Genomic DNA, 27,859 nt, shown 5'->3' on the forward strand with positions numbered 1-27,859 from the left:
GGTTTTAAGCCTGTTTTCTGTCACTAAATATGTGAGTTTCGCCAGGTCACTTTATCTTTCTGGGCTTCAGACTCTTCTTCTGTTAAAAAAATAAAGATTGGACTGGGTTCTAAAACCCCTCTTCCCAACCAGGTTGCATATTGACTACAACCCTTATTGTAACATGCTGGGACTTTACAGGGAGGGGATGAGGACCATATTTAAAAATAAAAATGCCCAGTCTGCAACACAAATACTTCATCATCAGCCTATCTCGTATTTAGTTTTTCATTAAAGAAAAACAAAAGCTTGTTATTTCTAGTAAAATAGACATTTACATTCCTGTTTAGAGGGAAAAAAAGCCTTCTCTCTTAACAAAGGTTTTTTCTAAGTATATTCACTCAAAGCAGTGCAGGGTGGATTAACATGTGGCTGTTGTATTTACATTATCAAAAAATACATATGTGTGTATCAGCTGGAACTGGTTTTTCAAAGTTTCTCCAGTATATTGTCAAAAAGATAAAAGCTCAAGAAGTGATTTAAATAAACTTTCTGCTAGCTTTCCTTATCAAGAAGGGAAAGAACAGTCTCGTGTCTAGATTAAACCCGTATCTTGTCCTATGACGCAAAAGAATATTCTGTGCCCCCTTCATAAGCATTGCTGCGTCTGTCCCCCCTGACATGACAGTGTGCTTCCCCCTGGATTTCGTCCAGTCATCAGATTCGTGGTTTCTGGCCTTTCATGAAGTTTAGGGAAACCAGTGTGCCACCGAAATAAAAGAGTTTATAATCTCTGGCACAACTTGTTTCAAGTCAATGCTGAATTCTCAGCTTTCTTCTCTCTTCTCAGCCCCAGAATCTGAATTAACCAGATAGCATCAGAGACCAGCAGAGATGTGGGAAGAAGGTGGCCACTACAGATGCATGGTGATATGGTGTTTGACATAGGTGGCAAGAGCAAGCCAGGGCAAGTTGCCCAGAAGGCTAGAACGATACAGTTCAGATGCACTCAAAGAAGGAGCCTCTGAGCCAGCCCAGAGCTTGTCAAGGCTGACTCTGGACAGAGCCACAGTCATTCCTCTTGATCAAGCCTCATTTTTACTCTCTGGTCCTTGCCAGTGACCTTCTCGCTCCCCAAGAGGCCTGTGGGTTATGGCCTTTGATTAGTTTCCAGAATGTATTTGCTGTCTCTGTCTAAACCTGGCTGGTGAAATGAGACCCAGAATCAGCGAAGGAGTAATCCAGGCTGGCCTGTCCCACGGTGGCCATGATAGAAACCCACTGGGTAGAAAGAACCAAATGCTGGGTAGGAAAGAAGCAAACAGATCTTTTCCCAGTGAGACAGCATTTTCCTCTGCTGCTGCTGCTAAGTCACTTCAGTCATGTCCGACTCTGTGTGATCCCATAGATGGCAGCCCACCAGGCTCCCCGTCGCTGGGATCCTCCAGGCAAGAACACTGGAGTGGGTTGCCATTTCCTTCCCCGATAGATGCTATATTGTACTCATTTTTCTACTCTCAGTTTCTAGCCCAGCGCCTGGCGTAATGTAGATTTAACAAATTAGTTTCTTCATTCTTAATGATGTCACTCAGATGCCCTCTCTCTGGTAAAGACCCCAGCACCACTACCCTCTATCTCATTTACTATTAGTTTCTGTTCTTTATGCACCTGCAACACTTGTTTCCTGCCTTCATGGTTATTTTCATCTTTTATTATAATTTATTTAGCCTGTCTCACTAAACTGTGAGCCTCAAAGAGGAGGAACTACATCTTCGTGTCTCCTGTAACACCTAATCACTTGCCTTACATGTAAGGCGTGGTCAATGCTCTATATAGTTTTATTGAATGAGTGATACTGACATTAACTTTTTCCAAAATGCCCATTTTGAACATAGCGCGTGTGTGCACGCGCACACACACACACATGTGTGTATATATATATATATATATCATTCTTTACCCCAGCATAATTTTACAAAAAGTTACAAAAGGAAGAATCACAGTAAAATTGTTCTCAGTTTAAATCATGTCTTAATATCGTATACTACTAGATTTGGGGAGTGAATCTCTACTGTGCTGTCTAATACATTCACCTGTGGCCTACATATGATGGCTTAAATTAATTAAATTAATTAGAATTAAATGAAATTTAAAATTTAGTTCCTAGAATCCTACTTCTGGGCAAAATGAAGTAACAAGGACCTGTCTGATACAACTGAAAAACTGGACAAAATATAGAAAACAATGGGATTTATAATATCAAGCAGTGAAGGATATGATTGCTGAGAGATGGGAGGCATAAAAGTGAGCCCAAGTGACCCTGGCTTATTAACTTAAAAGAACTTCCAGGTATGGCACAAGGAGGAGAAACTCACCCAGAGTCTAGCTGACTCTGAGTTGACATGATTGAGATAAGACTAAGGAACCAGGGCAACTAAATTTGTAGGACAGAGTACCAGAGAGGAGAATGCCACCTGGAGAAACTCCAGAGATGTGTAGAAGGTTCAAATTTAGTATTTAACAAGATAAAGACCAATGTATGTGTGTGAAGAAACTACCCCAAATGAGAAGGAATCACCCAAAAGATTAGCAGGCCCAGTGCTGGAGGCTCACATAAGCTAGTCAGACAGCACACAAGTGTCCATGTAAACATCACTGCAAGAAGTTCTCTTGAGTAGAGCCGCCTCTTCCATTGTTAACACTGCTTATTAGGTCTTAATCCTTGGTCCTTTGCTCCTCTTTGAAACTTTCTGGTTCAAGAGTTAATTAAAATTTCTCACAAGCCATGGGATACCTTGTATTACATTACTTTGAACTGGGTGCTTGACATATTTATTTGTTTATTCATGTATTCATTAATTTACCTCTAATGGCTAATCATTTTCTCTACTTGTAATAGGCAGGAAATATACTTAGTAATTAGTTTTATTCTGACACTTAAGTGGATAAAAATAATCAGTGCATATATGTGTAATTGGATCATTTTGCTGTATACTTGAAAATAGCACATTATAAATTAATTATACCTCAATTTAAAAAAATAATAAGCCTATCAAAAGTAATCAGTACAAAAGGAAATTTTTACTGGTTTAGTGCCTTTTTTTAACTTATAAAATACTCATTACCTAATAGAGATGTATAATGTGTGTGTGTGTATTTTCTTTTTTATGAGCACAGACTGAAAATGCATTTATTTATTTGCCTTTATTTTAGTCTCATTTTTTACTTCCATTAAGAATAAGAGTTGCTTTACCTGGATTCAGATCCCAGCTCTGATATGTTTTTGTTATTTTACCTAGGGAAGGTTACTTAATATTGCTCATTCTCCTTTGCCACATCTGTAGAATGAGAAAAAATTATTACCTTGCTTACGGGGCATTGTAGAGACTGTCAGTAATGCATGTAAGTGCTTAGTAAATAATAGGTCTAAAGTAGGTAGGTAAAATTATTGCTGTAGCCTGTGCTTACTAGGTAATGAAAACATATCAAGTAAATGATTGTTATCACAAAAGGAGTTTGGGTAGTAGCTTATGTACTATAATGTGTCACTCTTCTTAAGTTCTTGGAGGGGGAAATGAAATGGAAGAGAATTGAGAAATGAAAAAAATCAGCTATCATCATGCTGTTCCCTTCTCTCCTTCCATACACCTGGAAAAAAAATGGGGAGAAAAAGCCATTTTAGAGCATACTGACAAATTATGTTTACATTGTATGGAAGTATAGTTATGATTTTTTTTCCCTAGTACCTTCTGATTTGCTGGCATTTTATTTACTTGAAAAGCTTTATGATGGCAAAAATGCAAGTTGAGAGGCAGTATGATGTAAAGGTTAAGAACATAAGCTTGAGCCAAACTGCCTGACTTCAAATCCTGGCTCTCTCTCTTGCTAGTTATGTATTAATAAGTCCAAGAACAGATTATTTAATAGCCTCTCTGTGGCTCAGTGTCATCAAAAAAAAAGGGACTAATACTGGTAGCTAGTTCATGTGATGTTGGTATTAGTCGCTCATTCATGTCCGACTCTGCAATCCCATGGACTGTAGCCTGCCAGGCTCCTCTGTCCATAGATTCTCCAGGCAAGAATACTGGAGTGGATTGCCATTCCCTTCTCCAAGCTAGTTCATGTAAGTGGCCTTTATTGTTGTTATTTAGTCGCTAAGTCAAGTCTGGCTCTTTGTGACCAGGTTCCGCTGTTCTCCATTGTCTCTCAGAGTTTGCTCAAATTCCTGTCCATTGAGTTAGTAATGCTATCTAACCTTCTCATACTCTGCCACCCCCTTCTCCTATTGCCTTCAGTCTTTCCCAGCATCATGGTCTTTTCCATTGAGTCAGTTCTTTGCATCAGGTGGCCAAAGTATTGGAGCTTCAACTTCAGCTCAGTCCTTCCAGTGAATATTCAGGACTTATTTCCTTTACAATTGGCTGGTTGGATCTCCTTGCAGTCCAAGGGACTCTCAAGAGTCTCCTCCAGGACCACAGTTCGAAAGCATCAGTTCTTTGGTGCTCAACCTTCTTTATGGTCCAGCTCTCATTTCCATACATGACTACTGGAAAAACCATAGCTTTGACTAGACTGACCTTTGTTGGCAAAGTGATGTCTCTGCTTTTGAATACGCTGTCTAGGTTTGTCATAGCTTTCCTTCCAAGGAGCAGGCATCATCTGATTTCATGGCTGCAGTCAACATTTTCAGTGATTTGGGAGCCGAAGAAAAGGAAATCTGTTACTGCTTTCACTTTTTCCCCTTCTATTTGCCATAAAGAAAGGGGACCAGATGCCATGATTTTCATTTGAATGTCGAGTTTCAAGCCAGCCTTTTCACTCTCCTCTTTCACCTTCATCAAGAGGCTCTTTAGTTCCTCTTCACTTTGTGCCTAGTATGGTATCATCTGCATATCTGAGGTTGTTGAAATTTCTCCCGGCTGTCTTGATTCCAGCTTGTGATTTATCCTGCCCAGGATTTTGCATGGTATACTCTGCACATAAGTAAAATAAGCAGGGTGACAGTATTTAGCCTTGTCATACTCCTTTTCCAATTTGGAACCAGTCCATTGTTCCATGTCCAGTTTTAACTATTCCTTCTTGACCCACATGAAGGTTTCTCTGGAGGAAGGTAGGGTTTTCTGGTACTCCCATCTCTTTAAGAATTTTCCACAATTTGTTGTGATCCACATAGTCAAAGACTTTAGTGTAGTCAATGAAGCAGAAGTATGTATTTTTCTGGAACTCGCTTGCTTTCTCCATGATCCTATGCATGTTGGCAATTTGATCTTTCATTCTCTGCCTCTTTGAAACCCAGTTTATACATCTGGAAGTTCTCGGTTTGTGTACTACTGAAATCTAGCTTGAAGGATTTTGAGCATAACCTTGCTAGCTTGTGAAATGGGCACAATTGTACAGTAGCTTAAACATTCTTTGGCATTGCCTTTCTTAGGGATTGGAATGAAAACTGACCTTTTCTAGTCCTGTAGCCACTGTTGTGTAAGTAGCCTTACATCCATACAAAGTGTACCTCTAGGGACTTTTCTGGTGGTCCAGTGGCCAGAACTCCATGCTCCCAATGTAGGGGGCTCAGTTCCAATCCCTTGTCAGGGAACTATATCTTGCATGCCATAGCTAAGACCCAGTACAGCCAAATTAATTAATTAATTATAATACCTTTATATAAAGCCTGGCACATAGTAAGCATTATACTAGTGTTACTATTATTGTATTGGCCTTTGGTAATGAATCACCTGAGCTTTTTAAATATACCACAAATATAACTACACGGGGATTTTGAAGGATATATGAGAAATTTCTAAGTAGGCTCATCTCTTGGTATTTTTTCCTTTCTAACTTATGTAAGTGATATCTACCCTTTGGACTTGTTTCCTCCAGAGTTTATTGCGACTCGAGTGTAGTTACTGCCTCTCCATAATTAAATCTAGTCCCTCCCTGCCTAGTCTTAGGTCAGCACACACAGTCAGGCAAGAATGCTGGAGGTTGAAGTCCAAGCTCTTCGCTTTACTAGAAGAAACAGCTTGTTCAACCCATCTCAGCCTCAGTTTTATGTGTTAAATAGGAATAATGCTACCTATCCTATAGCACTGTGTTGATAACCTGTGTTTTAAGTCAGTGGGATGGAACATAGCTTGGTTTGCCTAGGTCAATTCCTATTTAAGCCTGTGGTTCTGGCACAAGTGTATATAAGTGCCCGCTTCCACTCCAGAAGCCTCGTGGTTTGGATGATGATTTATATGATCATCTTACCTGTCACAGTTCCTTGCATAGAATTGTCATGCAAATGGCACTATTACTTTTCTTTATTAATTGTTTGGCATTAATAGGGTTTATGGACCAAGTTCACCCAGGCAGTGCATAATTAATGAATGCCTCTTATGTTTAAAGTGCTGCTTAGCTGGTATGCCAAATTGCGGTTGTGAAAACACTGATGGGAATTGTAAGTAATTAAAAGGAGATTGGAGATTCAAGGAATAGTTGGTAAAAATATGCTTCTTTATGCTTTTCTAGGTTTACCTTATAAATTTGAAGTACAACAGATGTTAGAAGAACCTCGGTGGGAGTTAGTGTTTGAAAAGACAAGATGGATAATAGAAAAATACAGGCTATCCCGGAGGTATGTGCTGTGGTTTGAGAGGGTTGCACATCTGCCGTGTTCTCATTAAACTGTGTTTTAGGGAAAGCCCAAGTTAAATATAAAATTGTGATGTATGGCATCAGTGACAGTTTATTACAAAACTAATGTGTTTATAGTATTTGTTTCATTGGTTTGTTTTCATATTTCTTCCAACAGCAGTGTCCCCATGGATAAAATCTTTCGCCGAGATTCTGACCTGACTTGTTTGCAGAAAGTAAGCTTTCTTCAGTTTAATTGGTTTCATTGTTCATAGATTCTAAAGCTATTCATCTTGATGTGTTTTCCCATGATGCCTGATGCTTTGTGGATACATTTTCTGTGTGTTTCTTTTATTGCTTTTTCCTTTCTAAAGTTAATTTCTAGGAGATAATTAGTAATGTGTTTTGTTGCCCACGCTTGCATATAGAAATAATATTGTTTTAGAACAAAATTTGTCAATGTTGTCTGATTATTATTGTACGCAATGGAGAGCATTTTTCTTATTTTATTAAATTCAAAAGCACCATGTTTCCATTTAGCTTTAACAATTGATCATTTTTAAAAGTGGTAGTGTAAATCTAACAAATTTAAATGGTCATTTTACTTAACTTCTGGTAGAAAATAAGAGTCTTGAATTATTTTACTTCACTTCTAGTTTTGTTTCTATGAGTGTATTGAGAGATTGGCAAGATTGGTCTTTCTTTTTTTTCTTTTGGTAACAATTTGGAAATAGAAAATTTTAACTTATTAAGTTTCTTCTTTAATATTTTTTACCCCCTCCTATTGTAGTCCCTTTCTCTTTGTTCTATCAGAAGATTAATATACACATTTCCCAGGAATTAGACTCTAGCATCCTGTTTTTGAAATGGTAGAATCTTGTATTTTAATGTACATAGATTTTTATCCCATAGGATTCTTTGCTTTGTAAATAAAACTACTTTAAAAAGCAAATCCACAAGTTTGTAGAAAGCATGATACATACAGGCTCAAGTTTATCTCCTTATATAAAATCAGAAGGAACTAACCTAAGCATTCCTCAACAATGGTTTCCTACACTTCAGCTATATGATTATTAAACACAAATTTATCCTCAGCCTCTTTTGAGGAGAATGTTTCTAATTTAAGCACTATAAAATAGGAGATTTGGAAAGGGATAAAATGATAGTAATGCAAACCCTCTTCTTGTACTTCTGTGTATTTAAATATAAAACTTTTCTTTTCAACTAGCTTTTGGAGTGTCTGAGGAAAACTCTGAGCAAAGTGACTAATTGCTTCATTGCTGAAGAATTCTTGACTCAAATAGAAAATTTATTCCTTTCCAATTACCAAAGCAAGCCAGAGAATGGAGTGGCTGAAGAGAACTGTACTGTGGGACAAAAGGAATTGTTAATGTAATTATCTTAAAGAAAGATATTTTAGTCTTGACATAGTAGATCCTACTTTCAGAGTTACAACCTTGAAATTATTGTTTAACTGTGGTACAATTTGGTTTTTTTTTTTTTTTGCTAGTTCATGAAATCCAAACTTGGCCACATACACCATGTGGCAAGAGAGAGAGCTGGACTTGTTTTCGTGTGTGGTGCTCAGAGTGTTGTGTGAGGGGGGGGTCGGCCGGCACGCTCAGTCCTCCACGGCCAGTCAGGGCCTGAACTAGAGGCCGCCTCCCTGCTGTCTGCAGGTTGAGAAATGGATTGTGTCTCGAATTTTTGCCTCCCCTGAACTAGTCGTTCCAGTTTTGCTGTCTCACGTCTCACCAGGAGCAGTTCCATTCTCTTCGTGTGTTTCGTGAGGCTTGTTTATGGTTGCAGAGGAGATCCGGGTGGGTGGTCCCTGAAGTGATGAACACGGCTGAGAACTGCTGGTTTAATGAGTCTAACAACATGCTGTGCGAGGCCAGGGGAGGCCTGGGGAAGGGACCTAAAGGAGAGAATCAGGTTACCAGCTTTTTAATTACAGATTTGCTTCCATTTTACTTTATAACCGCACTGCTATAGGATATGCCATTTTATCAGCTGTAACGTTTTGTCAGGCTTTCAGATACATAATATAATTAGCTTCAAATATAGGTGCCACTTATACTAGTGTTTGTGATAAAACTTAGTTAACTAGAACACAGGTAATCATAACCCTTAAACTAGATTTTTTATATTTCCTCTTACTACCTGCTATGAGGAGAAAGAGGCAAATTACAATAAAGCTTAAATAAATCAGATTTGATTTTAAAAACAAAAAATCCTTCCAGGACATATTATGTATTCAGCCCAGTTTTGTATACTTGCTGAATCCAGAACAGGGGTCAGTGGACCTTTTATGTAAAGGGGCAGTTAATAACAGGCTTGGCAGACTACATACCATCTCTGTCGGTCATTCTTCTTTATATTTTTTAACAACTCTTTCAAAATGTAAAATCATTTTTAATTCACGAGCCTCACAAAAGACAGGTTGCTGGCTGTTGTCTTCCAAACCCTGCTCCAGAGGATTGCAGATATTTAGAATTTATTTTCAAGTGCATGAGCCTGAGCCACTGAAAGGTCTTGCGTCATCTTCATCAGTTTTATTGCATCTAATCTGGGTATGATTCTGTAATTTTGCCTTTTTTTGGTTTAATGAATATCCAGGGAAAATAAGTCAGTATTGGAAGGAGCAGTGAGCCAGTTTTAGATGATCTGGGCCTTGACTCAGTCTTGTGAATTGGGGGAATATAGTCTGCCTTCTCTGGGCCTAAATTCATGTGTAACTGAGGTCTAAATTATCTTCCCTGCATCCTTCCAGGTCTAAAATCTTGTGATTCATTCTAATTGTGGGACTTACAAACCTGGAGCTTATATTTTGAGGTGGTACAGTTCCAAAATTAATTTTAAATGTTTTTTTAAGGAAAGTGGTAGTATTTTCCATTTTTCTATATGCCTTTAGGATAAACAGTGAAGCATAACTTACAAAGCAGTTACTTTGGGGACCAGGGATATTAGAACTGTAGACCAAAAATAGGAAACCTGAATTCTTACCTAATTCTCTTACCAGCTTTGTCATGTGACAATCATGTAACCTTCTGAACCTCAGGCTCCTCACCTGTAGTTCAGGGGCAGAAAGTGCGCTTCTGTAACAGGTGGTGGTTCATTCCTTCGTGCTTTTCCTTCTGACATGTCTTCTTCATTATACCTCAGGAACAGATCCTAGAAAGTGGTATTAATTAGCTTTCTTAATTGACATTTCCCTGTTATATTGATGAATTGGGGTTGGAAAATAGTGAAAATTAAGAATTCTGTTCTCAGTCTGGGTCCTCTGCATGCTTGTGGGTTACTATATTTAGTAACCTAAGCCATACTATGAGGAACTCAACATGGTACTGTTCACAGTTTAATGCTTTGAGAGCACAGTTTTTTTAAGTAATACTTACTGTTTTTTTCTGATGGTAAGAGTACATTTATCTTTTTAGAAGATAATTTTTAAAAAACAGAAACCATAGTTAACATTGTAGTATAAACCTTTCATTTTTTTTTAACATCATGTAATTTTGATTATAGTCTGTGATATTTTCCTCCCCTCCTCCCTCATTCATTCCTTTACATTTTTCTTATGATAGTCTTAAAACATTTTTGCAGCTCTCGGTGCCCACATTCCTATCACTGCCAACCTTGGCCTGCTGAGGGCAGTAGGAGTCAAGCCTTGAGAAGCACAGGAAGGCTCAGCCTGAGTGGCAGTGTGGAAGTTTAAGAGGCAGGGTCTCAGAGGGAAACCTACCTCTGGCAGTGTTTACAGAGTGGAGATAGGACTTGAAAACATCAGAGTCTCTTCATCCTGATTTGGTCCTTACTTTTGTGCAAAGACAATAAAATGATGAGCTTAGTTTTGTTTTGTTTTATTTTTTTCTTTTTCCAGCTTGCCTACTGGAAATTGACATTACAATTACTTCTCTTTTACAGTTTCATCCCAAAATAATATTCAAAAAAAGAAAAATCAGTGAAATAAGATCCACAAGATCAGAGGCTGTCCCCTTTGTAATTTCAGCCTTGGGCCATTGGCCCTCAGTGCTGTATTATAACTTTCGTGGGCCTTAGACACTTTTGCCTTTTTGACCCTCTTCTTCCACAAAAAAACTACTAAAAATTAATGTTACAACTGCATTTGTATAAAATGAATTTAATATTGTATATGCATACATCCTTCCATCTGAAAGTGTTTTTTGTGTTATAAATTTAAAAGAAATTAAAACATTTGGGAGGGCCTCTAAATGTATTATAAACATGAGACCTGGTGCCTAATAGCTCAGTTGGCCCTGCCTATATTCTGTTACCCCTCCCCTATAAACCGACCTCACAAACCCTAGCAGAGCTTTGCCACACAGCCAGAAACCCTGCAGTTCCTGTGGCTTTAGATCCACAGACATGAACTTTGGTCTTTACTGACTCCATCAACACTCAGGACTTAGTTGGAACCATTCATCCCCCAAAGAAAGATGGGCTGCAATGGCTAATCTTAGGTTTCAGGTGGATATTTTGTTCTGATTCTTAATACTTAGTAAGAGCCACAGCTCCTGCCACCTTTTTTTTCTTCCTGCATTTCCCTCAGGCTCTTTTTTTTCCATCCCCACTCCCTCACTTGTCACCTGTCGGTGTGTAGGTATGAGATCCTTCATTGTCATGTGTTGAAAGCAAGGTCTGAAGAACAGAATTGAACAGAAGCATTCTTGCTTCCCAGAAGCTGACTTGTGCTGCCCCAGCCTTCTCTCCGTAACTTTCCTCCCCCACAGGAGTGGGCCAAGGGCTGTGATGCGCAGATTGTTTGGGCAGCGAGGAGCCTGTGGCCTCGGCCGCCACCCTGAGTGGGCCTCCTGCTCCGCAGTTTACCTTCTTCCTGCTTGTCTTGCTGGGTCCTCTTGAACTGAGCTGGAGGACCTGGAGAAACTGATATAGGCAGGAGGCCCTAGGACTGATGCTTTCTCTGTCCCTACACCACCTGGAAGGCAGCTCCCATCTCAGGACATACACAGTTGGTGTTACCTATACTCTTCTCTACCCAGAGCTAGAGGCTAAATCTAGAGTCACACATTATGACAGTTAGGAAAACTTACTTCACACAAGCACAAAGATAAAAAGACATACATTTGTGTCATCATCTGTTCCATCAGAGTTAATACAGCATTTAACAAAGAAATTTGATCATTTCCAGTTTACAGTAGTTTAATAGCTTTCTTACAAATTAATATCATATTTTGCAATATTTCCAGAAAACCACTGTGGAGAATAATGTAATATGCTTTAGTTTAAATCCTTACCTTTTCTTAAATGGTTTTAAGCATGCTATTCCCCCAAACTCTGTTTTTTCATTTAACCTATAATTTGGGCTTTCTGGTATTTTATAAATCTTTTCTTTTAAGCTTCCTTAAATCTTTTCTAGAGCAAGGCAAAGAGTAAGTATGTTATCCCAGCTAAGTCAGGAGAAAGTCAAATATCCCAGAGAAACTGTGATTATGCAGGGGCTCTATACCAAACCAAATTTGAGAAGGTAAAATTAATTCATGATGTGTGGGTTGTTTTATTCCTTTGACTATATTTATGAATATATTCATAAGAACTCCTAATTTCTGCCCAAAAAAGAAGCCAGATCTTCCATCTTTGAGGTTTCCTGGAGTACTATCTTAGGAATTAAGAAGTATGTTAACTATGATCTTATAGTTTGTATTCCTGTTTCATAGGTTACCACAGAACATTTGTTTCATATGAATTATAAAATAATATTTAGATTCTAGCATGATTTAAATAGATGGGTCACATATATCTTTAAATTTATGGATTTGATGTGTAAATTGTATATTATGTATAAGTTTACTATGATTATTGATAACCCTGTTGCTGTTGTTTTCCCCAAATGTTATTAATATCAGTGTTTATGGAATTTCTTTTATTAGTTTGAATCTTGGAATGTTCTGTACTAAAATATAATTTAAACCATTTTGTACATTTAAATATGATGTCATGTTGTGTATATCTGTATTAAAGAATATTGTAAATATTAATGTTTGTACAATTATGAAAGCTTTTCCTCCAAATAAGTGAATTCTCCACCTTGTACTTAAATTGTGACATAAAATATCTGGTTTTAAACTTTGGGGTTTTATCTTATAAAAATTTAAGGGAAACATTGTAAAGATTCTATATAAATAAAATTTTGAAAATAAAGTGGTGAATCATTTGGTCTCTGTCTAAATTATTAGCAGCATGGATGCTGATTACAAACAGTGCCCCCATTAATTCAGCAAATATTTGTTGAGCCTTTTAGGGACACAAAGGTGAATAAGGTCTTGGTTCCTTTCCACAAGAATCCTACTACCTAATTCTACTACCTGAAAAATGAGAAACATACAGAACCTGACATAAGTAGGTAAGACACTAAGATAAAAACTGGAACTGATTATAAATGCCTGTAAGATTTCAAGGAAGGGTAAGAGGTGTGTAGATAAATGAGAATTCTTTAGAATGTAAGCAGTGAGATTGATTGCCTGGAAGAGATCACCTTTAAACCTTAATGATATTTGGGGAAGATGTTCCAGGGAGAAGATGTTTCGGAGATAAGTGACCTTGGAGCATAGACATGGAGGTAAAGAATGAGAGAGTTAAGAGAATGTTGAGTCTTGGGTTTAAGAGAAAAGTCTCACTGTGGAATTAACTCATTAACTAATCCTTAAATTTCCCAGTTCGTTCTTTCTGCAAAACCTATCAATTTGAAAAACGGAACAACAAGGTCAGACTTGTGTATTCAGTACCTACATCTATCTTCAATGTCTGTCCTTTTCTTGAGGACTTCTTTCCATCTCAGCACATACACATCTACTCATTCTTTGCAAGCAGTGCATAGCACTCTATGTACAAGTTTGCCGTTACCAGTTTTGAACTGATAAACTTCAAATGTTCCCATTTTTCTATGAAAAGTTATCTAAAACTTCTCTGAATAGATTCCTAGATACTTCACTGCTAGATGAAGATCTGTATACCCTTTATATTTTGTTAGTAATAGAAAATTTTCAATTTCTACAAGTGAATTTTTCTCATAGTAGTTCAGTTCATTATCTTGTTTACAAAACCAATTTGAATTCAGGCTCCTAAATGAAAATAATTTAGGTGGCGAAGTATAATCTTAGGAGTTCTAATTCCATGAGGCATTTATTTCATCGGACGTTCATTCCTGTGTACAGCTGTTACGGATTCCTGCTAATCAAGCATTTGCTATAGTTTTGATTGGCCAGCATCACAGTCTGTGTATGGCTCCAGACCAGGATTGTCCACAGACCTGTTCTGTAATAATGGTTTTTCTAACTGTTGCTGATGAGTTTCTACATCACTGATTCCCAATTATCTTCCCATAGAATGCTAGCTTAAAAGAAAATAGTATTTGCAGCTGCTGCTGCTAAGTCACTTCAGTTGTCGTGTCCGAGTCTGTACGACCCCATAGACGGCAGCCCACCAGGCTCCCCCGTCCCTGGGATTCTCCAGGCAAGAACACTGGAGTGGGTTGCCATTTCCTTCTCCAATGCATGAAAGTGAAAAGTGAAAGCAAGTTGCTCAGTTGTGTCTGGCTCGTAGCGACCCCATGGACTGCAGCCTACCAGGCTCCTCCATCCATGGGATTTTCCAGGCAAGAGTACTGGAGTGGGTTGCCATTGCCTTCTAGTGTTTGCAGAGTTACAACTGAAAAAACAAAACAAAACAGCTTTTGTCTTCTGTATTTTTTCTGTTATCAAAAACAAGCTTTATCAGTTAATAACTCTGATACCTGTTACCAGGTATAATCAAGGATTCCTTGCCCACCTTCCTCCATTAACAAGTTAACCTCAAAATGTAGAATTGGATAGTTCTGAAAGCAAGTTAACTGCTTAGATTATTTCACCCAGATTAGTGATTACTGAACTTTCTTGTGTTCCAAAACACCTGTTAGCTAGAACTCAATAGTAATTATGGTATCTTTAACCATCAATAGGCTTCCCTGGTGGCTCAGATGGTAAAGAATCTGCCTGCAATGAGGGAGACTGGGATTCGATCCCTGGGTTGAGAAGATCCCCTGGAGAAGGAAATGGCAACCCACTCTAGTCTTCTTGCCTGGAGAATTCTATGGACGAAGGCTACAGTCCATGGGGTCGCAAAGACTGAACTTTGAACCATCGATAAATAGGAGATTGTCCACATCAGGCTCCCTTTGTGTAACAAAATAGTTTAAAGGAAATCTTGGTAAGATGGTTTTCTAGAACAGAATTATCTTTCCAATCACAAAAAATGAGTGGACTAATCTTCCCTGCCTCTCCTCAAACACACACCCTCCCCTAGAGATAGTTTCCTTTTGTGTAAAATCTAATTAGATTGCAACACAATAGAGTTGGAGGGTATGTTAGGAAAATTAAAACTAGCTATTGTAACATCCTCCCTCCTAATTTTCAGTGTCTTAACACAGTAGGTTTATTTCTCACACTGCACGTTCTCTGCCTGGCTCCCCTGGGCAGCTCCCCTCCCATGGGTAATTCAGGTACCCAGATTCTTTCACATGTGGCTCTGTCCTGTGACTGTAAGTAGCCCAGGTGTCTTCCATTTGGGGACAAGTGGATAAGAAAGAGAGTCACACACGATAATTTACCTTGGCTTGGAGTATCCACATCATTTTTGCTTTCAGTTTTTTGATAAGAACTAGTCATATGGTGGTAGCTCAGACGGTAAAGCGTCTGCCTACAATGCGGGAGACCCGGGTTCGATCCCTGGGTTGGGAAGATACCCTGGAGAAGGAAATGGCAACCCACTCCAGTAGTCTTGCCTGGAAAATCCCATGGACTGAGGATTCTGGTAGGCTACAGTCCATGGGGTCACAAAGAGTCAGACACAACTGAACACTTTATTCACTTTAGTCATGTGGTCCCATCCTGACACCAAGAGGGGCTGCTCAGTAGAGGCCTGACTCTGCCGCTGCTTCACAAAATTCTACACTGTGGAAGGAGAACACGAAGCTTTGTTAGTGACTAGCCATTTCTCTTACTCATGGCTAGGGTTGGTATTTTAAAACATTATGAATCCATCTTCAAATGGGCTCTGAATTACCGTGCCAGAGCCCTAATATTAAAGTCGAGGGCATTACCTGGTGGTCCAATGGTTAGGGTTCTGGGCTTCCACTGCAGGGACAGCGGGTTTGATCCCCAGTCAGGCAACTATGATCCCACAAGCTCTGTGACATGGCCAAAAAATAGAGAGGGAGGGAGGGAGGAAGGAGGAAAAGAAATGGATGACTTACCCCCCTCAGATCAAAGTTCTTAAAAGTTAGAAAGGACCTTGGAAATGTTTGGGCTTAGATTCCTACTTCTAATATGAATAAACCAAAGTTCACAGAAATGAAGCAACCTGTCCAGTCACACTGGTCAAGTTTGCAGCAAGGTTATTTCTAGAAAAACTCCAGTTTTGCTATTGCACCATCCTTTTGAGTGATTCCAAATTATTTTTAATTTCACAGCATAAAGTACTATTCTGAAGATTTTATGTGCAATTTAAATGTTCAATATAATTTATGTTTTAATTTAAAATATAACTTTGTCTTTTAGAACGGCAAGTTCTAATAAACGCCCAGAATGTGAATTTTATGGAAAAGTTGACTAAAGAATTACTATTAGAAGTGATATAATTAATGATACTTTACTGGCTTTATGTAAGATTAGCTTTATTAACTTTATCTAAGATTAAAGAACACCAAATCTTTGCTGTTTGCTTATAATCCAGAAAGCTACGTTTGTTCCATCATTTTAATGAAAATGTTAATATCTAAAACCACTAGAGGGCGCTCCACCACAGTCTATGAACTCAACAATCTCGGTCCTGTAGTGTTGATTGGCTTTGCAAAGTCAGGGAAAGTTGCACATCTGGCTAAACTTACAAACAGTGTAAAACATTCACTTGTCTAGCACCTTGATCCTGTGTGATCTTGGGGTGAGTGTCCTTGTTTCATGATATCTCCAAGTAGCCATTTTCATTTTTGAAGTTTTCATTTTGAAGGTATTACAGTAATAGCTTGCATCCTTCTAAATGCTGTACATATAATATCACATTTATTCCCCACAACATCCCTGCAAGAAGTTTTATTATTCCCATTTTAAACTTAACTTTAGGAAATTCCCTGGCGGTCCAGTGGTTAGATGGAGAAGGAAATGGCAACCCACTCCAATATTCTTGCCTGGAAAATCCCATGAACAGAAGAGCCTGGTGGGCTACAGTCTATGGGGTCACAAAGAGTCAGACACGACTGAGCACACACACATGCCAGTGGTTATGACTTGGCGCTTTCATGGTCAAAGGCCTGAGTTCAAACCCTAGGCAGGGAACTAAAATCCCACAAGCCAAAAATAAATAAATAATAAACTTAGCTTTAGAGTGTTTAGGTAACTTATGCAAGGTCTTGCAATGAGAAGTAGCAAAAACAGAATTCACACTGTTCAAAATCAGCTAACCAAACTATCGTGTTACTGGTTTCAGAGCTGCAAGAAACCTAAGAAACAATTTAGTTCTTAATGAAGAATTAAATTTAGTTCTTTAGTTTTAGATGAGAGAAATAATACCCGAAGATGAGGAGTAACTTGTTCAAGTCACAGATTCAGTCAAGGCCAGATTGAGAAATCAAGGTCTTCCCATTGTCAGGGTTCCTGGATCACATCATATGGGAATCCCTGCCTTCTCTAGGGCAGTCAAAGAAATCCTGTGCTCACAGACGCTGCACCATGCTGCACCCGAACTTGGCAGATGAAGTCATTGGATTAAACATACAATTGTCTGTTGCCTAGACAATAGGGCTTCCCAGGTAGCTAAAGAATCTACCTGCAATTCAGGAGACTCGGGTTTGATCCTGGGTTGAGAAGCTCCCCTGGAGAAGGAAAAAGCAACCCCCTCCAGTATTCTTGCCTAGAGAATCCTATGTGCAGAGGAGCCTGGCAGGCTATGGTCCATGGGGTTGCAAAAGAGTCAGACATGACTTAGTAACTAAACAACAACCTAGACAAAAGAAATGGACCTCATGGATAGAAATTTGCTCTAGCGTGGTTCCCTGTCTTTCCTATTACAGCCAAGTCTGTAAGAAGCAAATTCATAAAAACACCTTGCATTTTTAAAAGTAATTAATCTCTCTGCCTCCAATAGGTCCCCCTACCTCCTCCACACTCCAGAAGGATTTTCTTTTTCATGAAGCATGAATCTGAAGCATGTCCTTTCTCTGCTGAAAATTCTCCAGTGGCTCACCGAGGTTTCTGCACCAAGTCCAGCTCAGAAGACCCTTATCCATCTCACCTCTTACCAGTCCTCCTGCCCTTCCAGTCCAACACACACACACACAGACACACAGACACACACACACACTCGCACTCTTTGCTGTAGTCATACTGAAGTGAAGTGAAGTGAAGTCACTCAGTCATGTCCGACTCTTTGCGACCCCGTGGACTGTAGCCTACCAGGCTCCTCCGTCCATGGGATTCTCCAGGCAAGAATACTGGAGTGGGTTGCCATTGCCTTCTCCAAGTCATACTGAACTATTGGATAAATCCATATATGCGCCAGCTCCCCTTGCCGCCTGTCCATGCCGTTGTGTGGGACACCTGCCCCTGGTCCCACCGTTGTCTTACTTCTGTGAAAACTTCAAACTCAGACACCACTCCTGCCTAGATACCTGTTCTTCACTCTTCTGCTCTTCCCTCCAGACTGGGCTGATCCTGTCCCCTGAGCCCCTCTGACATCCTGTTCTTCCCCAGGCACGCTGGACCTCACTTGTCTCTGTACTTTTCTGCCACCTTCGCTGGCCTGTGAGCTTCTGAATAGCATGGACTTAACTTTTAAAACATTTTATCCCCAGTGCCTATTACGATACATAATATGGATTAGCAAGGTACTGAGTGGCAGTCTGATGGATGAATAAATGAGTGAATGAATGAAAGAAAACCAAAAGCAAAAAAGGAAGGCAGATCTCTTGGTCGGGGGTGGAGGGGGAATCAGTTCTTTAACACTCAGATACCAGGTGTTTTTGTTTCCTACTATAAGGAGGGGGAAAGAACAGGCAGGACTGTTTGTTCTGAAAAATGAGCCCCAGAATGGAGTTGGGGTTGGGGGTGGGGGGAGGAGCTGAGTGCCTGGGAGAAGCAGCATGTCTTCATTAGCCTAAGTGGCGCTGAGAGCTTCTGGAGACAAGAATCAACTGATTAGCGAGGGCCGCTTGCTCCAGAAGATGTATCCTCCTGCAGTTTCCTCAGAAACACAAAGACAGGTGAGATTATAACGCTATAAACATAATTGCATTTTCTAATCAAAAGTGCAACAGAACTCGGGTAATTACGAGCCTTCAGTAACTTAACCATTTTACATTCTGGGTATTTTCATCACTGAAAGCTGCTGGAGTGGGGTGGGGGGAGGTGGGATGGTGCTCAGGCATTTTGATCCATTGCTTTGTGTTCTTTTCTGCGGCATCTCCATGGAGGAAACAACTCACAGGGGAAGAGCCAGCAACGAGGTAGCAACCATTTCAAGATGACAAAAGCGCCTGGGTGACTCGAGGCCAAGCAGTGAAGTGTGCTCCATGTTCTGGGGGCAACTGGTGTTTCTCTGTTGGGCAAATGGGGGGCATAAGGGCATCGTCTCAGGCCGTATGAGCGGAGCAGGAGAGGCGGTGCCCGCTAACATCCAAGCCCTTTCTTCGCCTTGACAGAAGCCCTTTAACAGAAGTATCTTCCCATCCAGGGACTCAGCACAGCGCTGGCAACAAATGGAGGGTGGAGTGTGCTCTGGGCAGACCCAGAATGGACTGATCTCTCCTCTGCTGGAGAGAGAAGGGTGACAACAAAAACCAGAAAAACAAAAACACAAAACAGGCCTTTGTGGAACTGGAAGCCTCTTTTGATGGCTGTAGAAGGAAAAGAAAAGCATCCTGCTGAACTTTGCTGGTGGTCCAGTCGTTAAGACTCCATGCTGCCACTGCAGGGGGCATTGGTTTGATCCCTGGTCTGGCAACTGAGAGTCCATGTGCTGTGGGGTGTGGCCAAAAGATTTTTTATAAAGAAGAAGAAAAATACCCTGCCAAGCCCAACTCCTCTCCCCAAGGTTTAGGTATGCAACAGCACCTCCTCCTGGCCCTCAGACACAGGACCCAACTGTGAGTCTTGCAAGGCTCCGCATAGCAGGCATTTTTTTGGCTTTGCAGAGAGGCAGGGCCACATGGAGGGAACCCTGGAATTCCAATGAGATTTCTCTGTAAAACGGAGCACAGTCAGAGAAAGCCATTCTGGGCAGAAGGTACTGGGGCAGCAGTGACATGGTGATAAAGAAGATAGTGCCATGTGGGGTGATGTGATGGTTCCATGCAGTTAGTACACACAGTATGTAGGGCCATGACCCAAGATGTGGAAACGGGGTCATGTCTTGAGGTTGTCAGGTGCCATCCTAGAGAGAGGTGTATCTGTGATCCTCGTGAGAAAAGATTCAGGCCGTCAACAGTCACCATCTTCAAATCCCAAAATGAAAGGGTTCCGCTAAGTCAGTAGTGTTCAGGCTTTTTTTTTTTAGGTGGAGATGTTAAAATTTTCAGCCTTTCCAGGTGACTCAGTGGTAAAGAATCCACCTGCTAATGCAGGAGATGCAGGTTCGATCCCCAGGTCAGGAAGATCCTCTGGAGAATGAAACGGCAACCCACTCCAGTATTCTTGCCTGGAGAATTCCATGGACAGAGGAGCCTGGCAGGCTACAGTCCAGGGGGTCACAAAGTTGGACATGACTGAGGCAGTGAGCACACACACATTTGAAGGCTTACATAAAAACCAAGCTCTTGTGACAGATGATAAAACAATATTATATGTAAAACAGATAATAGCTCAAAAGTAGAAATAATCAATTGGCCATCCACTGGAAAATGGATAAACAAAATGTGGTCAATCCATACAATGAAATGATATTCAGCTATATAAAGGAACAAGATATCAGTAGACAGTACAGCAGAGATAAGCCTTGAGAACATTGTGTTCAGTGAAAGAAGCCCATCACATTCATGCATATGAAATGTCCAGAAAAGGTCAATAACAGAAAGAGAAAGTAGATAGATGGCTGCTATGGGCTCCAGGGAGGAAGGAATGGGGAATGGCTGTAATGGACACAGGGTTTCTTTCTGGAGTAATGAAAATGTTCTGGAATTAGATGGTGGTGATGATGATGATGGTTGAAGAACCTTGTGAATTTACTAAGAACCACTGAATGTACTAAATCCCGTACTGTAAGATGGTGAATTGTATGGTACGTGAATTTTTGTCTCAAAACCAAAACAAAACAAAAGCCAGATAAAGCGGGACTGGTGTGGGGGGAGGAGGACAGCCTGTAGCCTTCACAGCTGCTTTGACTATTTTGTGTCTCTGCCCATCTCCCATCTAGAGCTTTCAAGCCTGGCTTTCAGCGCCCTGGGGAACAAAGTAGGGGGAAAAGTGGGACTTGTAAAATTGAGAAAGGAAACTTTCACTTAATTTTCCTGTTTTCCTCCAATCCAAAGAAGTTCTGGTTACCTAGTCTGCTTTCTCCAGATGCCAAACAGGCAGTGACCTAGTAGGGCTGCAGAGGGTCAGTTGCCCACTGAGGAGGTTGCAGGAAGGCACCAACGGGTAACTCTTCTTAAAAGGCTTCTTCTTTTTATTTTTTTTTTAAGCTGGAGTGGATTCCCATTTCCCCCTCCAGGGGATCTTCCTGACCCAGGGAATGAATCCCTGTCTCCTGCATCTTCTGCATTGGCAGGCAGATTCTTCACCACTGAGCCACCTGGGAAGCCCCCTTAAACTGCTTCTTGAACTTCTCTGGTACTTCCTCCCTTCTCTTCTTAGCAGCCCTCCCACTTTTAGCCCCATCTCCATCCCCAATTCCAGGTGTGCTGGGTGCTGTAGATTCCTGACCGTTGAGGGTCAGAGAAGTTCTCCAGGTAAATGGGTTACTTCTTGCCTTTCTCTGACTTTCCCTGGTCTGCTAAGTCAGGCTTCTCCTATTTATCTTCTACATCACACCTGTCGGTACAAACCAACCACCACCCCTTTGCTGTTCCTGATGTTCCAGGGGAGATCAGAGATTAACTGTGCACAGTCACACTTTCATCTTTAACCCAGAGTTAAAGCCATGGCTTTCCGTATTTCTTAAAGTCCCTTCAATTAGCACACAACTTTATAGTTGAAAAAAAGAGAGAGGAGAAAGGTGAACATTTTGGAAGTCAATTTGAAAGCACTTGGAAACTGCAAACAGATTTGAGGGTGAGGCAGGAGTCCAGAGAGACAGGAAGGCAGAGGTACCATTAGCAGAGATGTGGAGTCAGATTCCAGAAACAGGTTTGATGTGATGAATCCAAGTTATGTTTCTCTGATCTTAAAGGAGGGATCCATTTTTGAGCTTTGACCACAGGACACATGGGGAAAGACCAGCTTTCCAGAAAAAGCACTTGGGTGTGCAGTGTCACCAGGGTCTGACCCAATGCCCCAGCTACCCCTGACCTTGGAAGTTGGAGCCATGTGACACCCTATAACCTTGAACCCATGCTTGTCTGTTCCCTATATTCTGGAACTAGTTCTAACTCTAGTGGGGGTGGGTGAAATACAGGCCATCCTGGGCTCTGGAGCATTTAGCATCCGGGAAACCCAGCCACAAATTCCCCTCCGAAAGTGAAGTCACTCAGTCATGTTCGACTCTTTGTGACCCCATGGACTATATATAGCCTACCAGGTTCTTCCATCCAAGGGATTTTCGAGGCAAGAATACTGGAGTGGTTGCCATTTCCTTCTCCACCTCCAACTCACACCTCAACTCTAATAACCACCCAGTGGAAAAGGCCCCAGCTCACAGCCCAGTTCTAGCACCAGCCTACCCAAACATATTTCCAAATCTATGTTATCTGGGCCTGCTACCAAGACCTAAAATCAAAGCCAGAACACACACCCTGTAGCTAGATCCTTGTTAACCTGCGGTCAATAGTCTCTGACACGCCCTTTGACGATTCTCAAGACCTCCTACCCAGCTCCCATCCAGAATCAAATGCTGCTTCACCCAGGCATGTTCATGATCAGTAAGGCAGTTAAAGTAGCCAACATCATCTTCACCCCTGAAGCCTTGAGGTCAAGACTCAGGAGTAAGAGAAAGAAGCAAGTCTTATCTCAGTCAGCTGCTCCAGGCTTACCCTCAAGTGGATCTCAACCCTTGGGCTAAGTCCAGACCTGGCTTGTCTTTCCAGAGCTTTCTGGAGCACTTAAAAGCTTCATGATGAAAAGAAGCTCATTATTAGAGAAATACAAATCAAAACAACAATGAAGTATCACCTCAAACCAGTCAGAATGGTCATCAGCAAAAAATCTACAAACAATAAATGCTAGAGAGGGTGTGGAGAAAAGGGAACCCTCCTACACTGTTGGTGGAAATGCAAATTGATACAACTCTGGAGAACAGTGTGGAGGTTCCTTAAAAAAATAAAACTACCATAAGACACAGCAATCCCACTGCTGGTCACATACCCTGAGAAAACCATCATTCAAAAAGCACATGTATCCCCAGTGTCCACTGCAGCACTATTTACAATAGCCAGGACATGGAAGCAACGTAGATGTCCACTGACAGATGAATGAATGAATGAAGAAGTTGTGGTACATATATAGAATGGTATATTACTCCACTGTAAAAAAGAATGAATTTGAGTCAGTTCTAGTGAGGTAGATGAACCTGGAGCCTGTTATACAGAGCGAAGTAAGTCAGAAAGAGAAAAACAAATATCATATATTAATGCATATATATATGGGATCTAGAAAACTGGTACTGCTGAACCTATTTGCAGGGGAGGAAGAGAGGTGCAGACGTAGAGAATGGACTTGAGGACACAGAAGGGGAATGAGAGGGCGGGACGAATTGGGAGAGTAACAGTGACATCTATACACTACCACGTGTAAAATAGATAGCCAGTGGGAAGCCGTTGTGTAGCCCAGGAAGCTCCGCTTAGTGCTCCGTGACGACCTGGGGTGGGGTGGGGCTGTCTGAGGAAGGCTCACGAGGGAGGGACTTGGGTACACACGGCTGATTCACAGCATAGTACAGCAGCAACTGACACAATATAGTAAAGCAATTATATTCCAATAAAAAAAAAAACAGATTCAATAGATTTAAAAAGGAAAAAGAAAAAAAAGCTTCATGATTTCTTCCCAATGACAATAGATATATTTTCTTGTTGCCCAGTTTAGACTTGGGAAGATCCCATCTAGAGCCTGCTCAGCCAGTTTTGCAATGTAAATTCAGAGGAAAGACTACACAGGAACCATAATAATAAGATTGCATTTTCTATTATAATCGGATTTTACTGGTTCTCCACTAGTAATTACAATAAGTGCTTTTTAAATGGTTAAAGCCATGAGGGGTCAGGGAGTCCTGGGATCAAGTGCAAGAAACAGACAAGATATCTCAGAAAGACATCTTCCTGGCTATTGTCATTTTTAAGGCAGTGCACAGGTTTAAATCCATGCCACCACTCACTATGCGTGTGGCCCTGGGCAATCATTCTGTATCTCAGTCACCTATAATGCCTGACTCAAATGGTTGTTGCAAGGAAGAAATGAGTTAACACATGCAAAACACTTAGAACAATTCCTAGGATGAGGCAGGAGCTCCATAAATATTAGTGATCATCATTATTGATTTTATCATTCATATTATGATTATAAATGATGGTATTATTTAAATACAATTATTTCTTTATTGTGTGTGCTAAGTCACTTCAGTCACATCTGTCTCTTTGCAACCCCATGGACTGTAGCCCACCTAGCTCCTCTGTCCATGGGATTCTCCAGGCAATAACACTGGAGTGGGTTCCCATGCCCTCCTCCAGGGGATCCTCTTGACCCAGGGATCAAACTTGCCTCTTTTATGTCTCCTGCAGTGGCCTCTTTATCACTAGTGCCATTATTATTATTCAAATCACTCAAGTTTCAGTGTGGGAAACAGAAACCACTGTAGGTGTTTTATGCAAGAGGGGATTTAACACAGTAAGTTAGATGCTTACAAAGCTACTGGAAAAGAGCTGAAGGTGTAGGCGACAGCCAAGGCCTCCAGGAATGACCACCAGGTGATGGTCAAGGTTGCTAGAACCTCTGAGGCTGCCCCTGGAGCCTGCTGGAATTAAAATCCCACCACTACTGCTTCTGCTGTCTCTGAGTGCTGGGAGGTCTTGTCAGTCACCACCCAGAGGATAGGACGCTGGTGAAGGAGCCCTTGTCAGCAACTGATGGACAGACAGATGGTAGATGCACAGAAAACTCTCATCTCTATACTTGCAGCGAAAACATCCCAAAGATGCAGGAAGATGGCTTTCCCCTCACGTCTACCTACCAGGTCTCCTGAAAGAACGTCCAAATGACAGGACCTGATTAGCCTGTGGAACTCTAAGGGTCTGGAAGTGAGGTTGTTTGTTTTCCAATTGTTCCAATGAGAAGGAACAGGAACAGAGGTAGGGAGAGACATCCAGGCAGGCAGGCAAATGAGAAGAATGTCCTAAGCAGAAGGCACCCCTCTGTCCAGAAAGTGGGCCTCACCTGAAGGGGGAGGCCATTCCTAGCATTGGTGCATCAAGCCAGATGAGGAGGGAGTCCTGTGGCAGTCCAGTGGTTAAGACTCCCCACTTCCACTGTAGCAGGGACGGGTTCGATCCCTGGTTGGGGAACTGAGATTCTACATGCCATGTAGCATGGCCAAAATTAAAAAAAAATTCAAAAGGGAACCCTCTTACACTGTTGGTAGGAATGCAAACTAGTACAGTCTCTATGGAGAACAGTGTGGAGATTCCTTAAAAAACTGGAAATAGAACTGCCATACGACCCAGCAATCCCAGTGCTGGGCATACACACTGAGGAAACCAGATCTGAAAGAGACACGTGGACCCCAGTGTTCATCGCAGCACTGTTTATAACAGCCAGGACATGGAAGCAACCTAGATGCCCATCAGCAGATGAATGGATAAGGAAGCTGTGGTACATACACACAATGGAATATTACTCAACAATTAAAAAGAATGCATTTGAATCGGTTCTAATGAGGTGGATGAAACTGGAGCCTATTATACAGAGTGAAGTAAGTCAGAAAGAAAAACACCAATACAGTATATTAATGCATATATGTGGAATTTAGAAAGATGGTAACGATGACCCTATAGACAAGACAGCAAAAGAGACACAGATGTAAAGAACAAAGCTTTGGACTCTGTGGGCTAAGGTGAGGGTGGGATGATTTGAGAGAATAGCATCGAAACATGTATATTACCATATGTGAAACAGATGACCAGGCCAGGTTTGATGCATAAAACAGGGTGCTCAGGGCTGGTGCACTGGGATGAGCCTGAAGGATGGGATGGGGAGGGAGGTGGGAGTGGGGTTCAGGATCCAGAACACATGTACACCCATGGCTGATTCATGTCAGTGTATGGCAAAAACCACAATATTGTAATTAGCCTCCAGTTAAAAATAACTAAATTAATTTTTAAAAAGACGCCTACAGATGAGGATAGAGAAAACATGTAGGTATGAACAAAGGGGGTCTCAGTCTCCTGGCCTTTACCATGAAGTTGGATCTGTCATGAGTAGAAATATTATCGCCCAAGAAAACACAGGAGAATGTTCTTGGAACACTTGCCTTTCAGGCAAAGCACAAAATTCAGAAGCCACAGAAAAAAGGCTGACCTATTCAACCAAAGAAAAAACCTAAAATAGAAAGACAAGCAAAAGTTTGAGGGGAAGTGTTTACAATTAAAATAAACAGTTAATATCCACACTATATCAAGAGCTCCCATAAGACAATAGGATTCAAAAATTTGACTGGAGCAGGTCACCGAAAAGCTTTTCATAGGTTGGTGGGTTGTGTAGGCTGTGTCCTCTGTCAAGAGTACCTCTTCCCCCTACCCACCTGGAAAAATCTCTATTACTATTCAGACACTAATAATATCCCCTCTCCTTGACTTATTACCTGACTTGTCCTCTGTAGCGGATACCACGGTGCACAGCCAGATTCCCTTCAGAATGGAGGCATCGTTGTCCTCAGCTACAGGGTAGCTGAGTCTTATACAGGAATTGCTCTTGGCAGAAAGAAGTTGCCCTCCCAAGTCCACATCACTGGCCTGGGGGCAGCCTGTATCCAAGATACATCCATGTATCCAGAGCCCTCGGACACTAAGACAAGCAGGAGAACCGTGTGAGCTCCAGAGATGCCCAGAGGGAAAGCTAAGGCTTCCGTTCCTATTTCTTATGTCCAGCCAACTCTGCCTCACTCACCCCTCACAAGTACTGGTCCAGGGAGCACTTCCCAATAAACCTCTCACACACAAATCTAAGAGAATTGGGATCTGTTTCCCTGGGAATCTGATCTCTGACAATCTCCTATTGATGGCTTATGGATGTTTCCATAGTGATACGTGTTGATTTGCTTTAATCCATCTTAATAGCATTTTGTTGTCCAAACATACCACAATTTAGTTATTCTTCTCTTTTTATGGGTATGTAGTTCATTTCCATTTTTTTGCCATTACAAGCAGTGCTTCTATTAATATCTTTTTATGTATCTCCATGATCACTTGCAAGTGTCTCTGGGATGCACGCTGGAGAGGTGGAGCTGTAAAATCAGAAATACATGAAGTTTCAAGTTTAGAGATATCACCAAGTTCTCTGCAAAGTTGTTAATATCCACTGACACTCCTACCAGCCTTGCATCAGAGCTCCTACTTCTCCACACCTACCCAGGTGTTGTCAGACTTTTACATGTTTGCCAGTCAAATGGGAGGGAAAGGGCATTTCATTGTTGCTTGAATTATAATTTCCTTGTGACTAGTGAGCTGGAGCATCTTTTTGTGGAGGGTGGTGGCATAGTCCTCTCTAGGAATTACTTGTTCATACCTTTGACCTGTTTTCATATGAAGTTGTTTGGTTTTCTTACTGATTTTTTAAGAGTTCTTGAATACTTAGGCTAAATAGGGACCATTTGTTGGTCAAAGGCATGACAAAGTTACCTCCTCTAGATTCTCCATTAGTTTCTTAGACCTATTCACATATATAATTTTTTCCAGTTCAAACTGCAATTCTGCACTCCAGGCCCTGTTCCAGACATCTGGCATGACCCACAAGCCTTCCAAATATCCTGTCTCCAGAAAGGAACTCAGTGAGCTCCCATTCCCCACTGATCAAAATCAGAACCTGCTCATCCTCCAGAATTGCCCATCTCAGTTCACGGCACC

The 27,859-nt window shown here is 41.1% G+C and overlaps 1 protein-coding gene across 2 annotated transcripts in view; it reads left to right on the plus strand.

The window, feature by feature from the left end:
* Positions 1-12,782, plus strand: part of MYSM1 (Myb like, SWIRM and MPN domains 1) — a 44,600-nt gene extending 31,818 nt beyond the window's left edge. For both annotated transcript variants that reach the window (XM_043876238.1, XM_043876239.1), the window contains 3 exons: positions 6,490-6,595; positions 6,773-6,830; positions 7,823-12,782. In XM_043876238.1, coding sequence (XP_043732173.1) covers positions 6,490-6,595; positions 6,773-6,830; positions 7,823-7,990 — 332 coding nt within the window. In that variant the 3' untranslated portion in view covers positions 7,991-12,782. The remainder of the gene's footprint in view (positions 1-6,489; positions 6,596-6,772; positions 6,831-7,822) is intronic.
* The last annotated feature ends 15,077 nt before the right edge of the window (positions 12,783-27,859 follow it).

Source organism: Cervus elaphus, chromosome 20 (genome assembly GCF_910594005.1).
Source record: "Cervus elaphus chromosome 20, mCerEla1.1, whole genome shotgun sequence".
Taxonomy (NCBI): domain Eukaryota; kingdom Metazoa; phylum Chordata; class Mammalia; order Artiodactyla; family Cervidae; genus Cervus; species Cervus elaphus.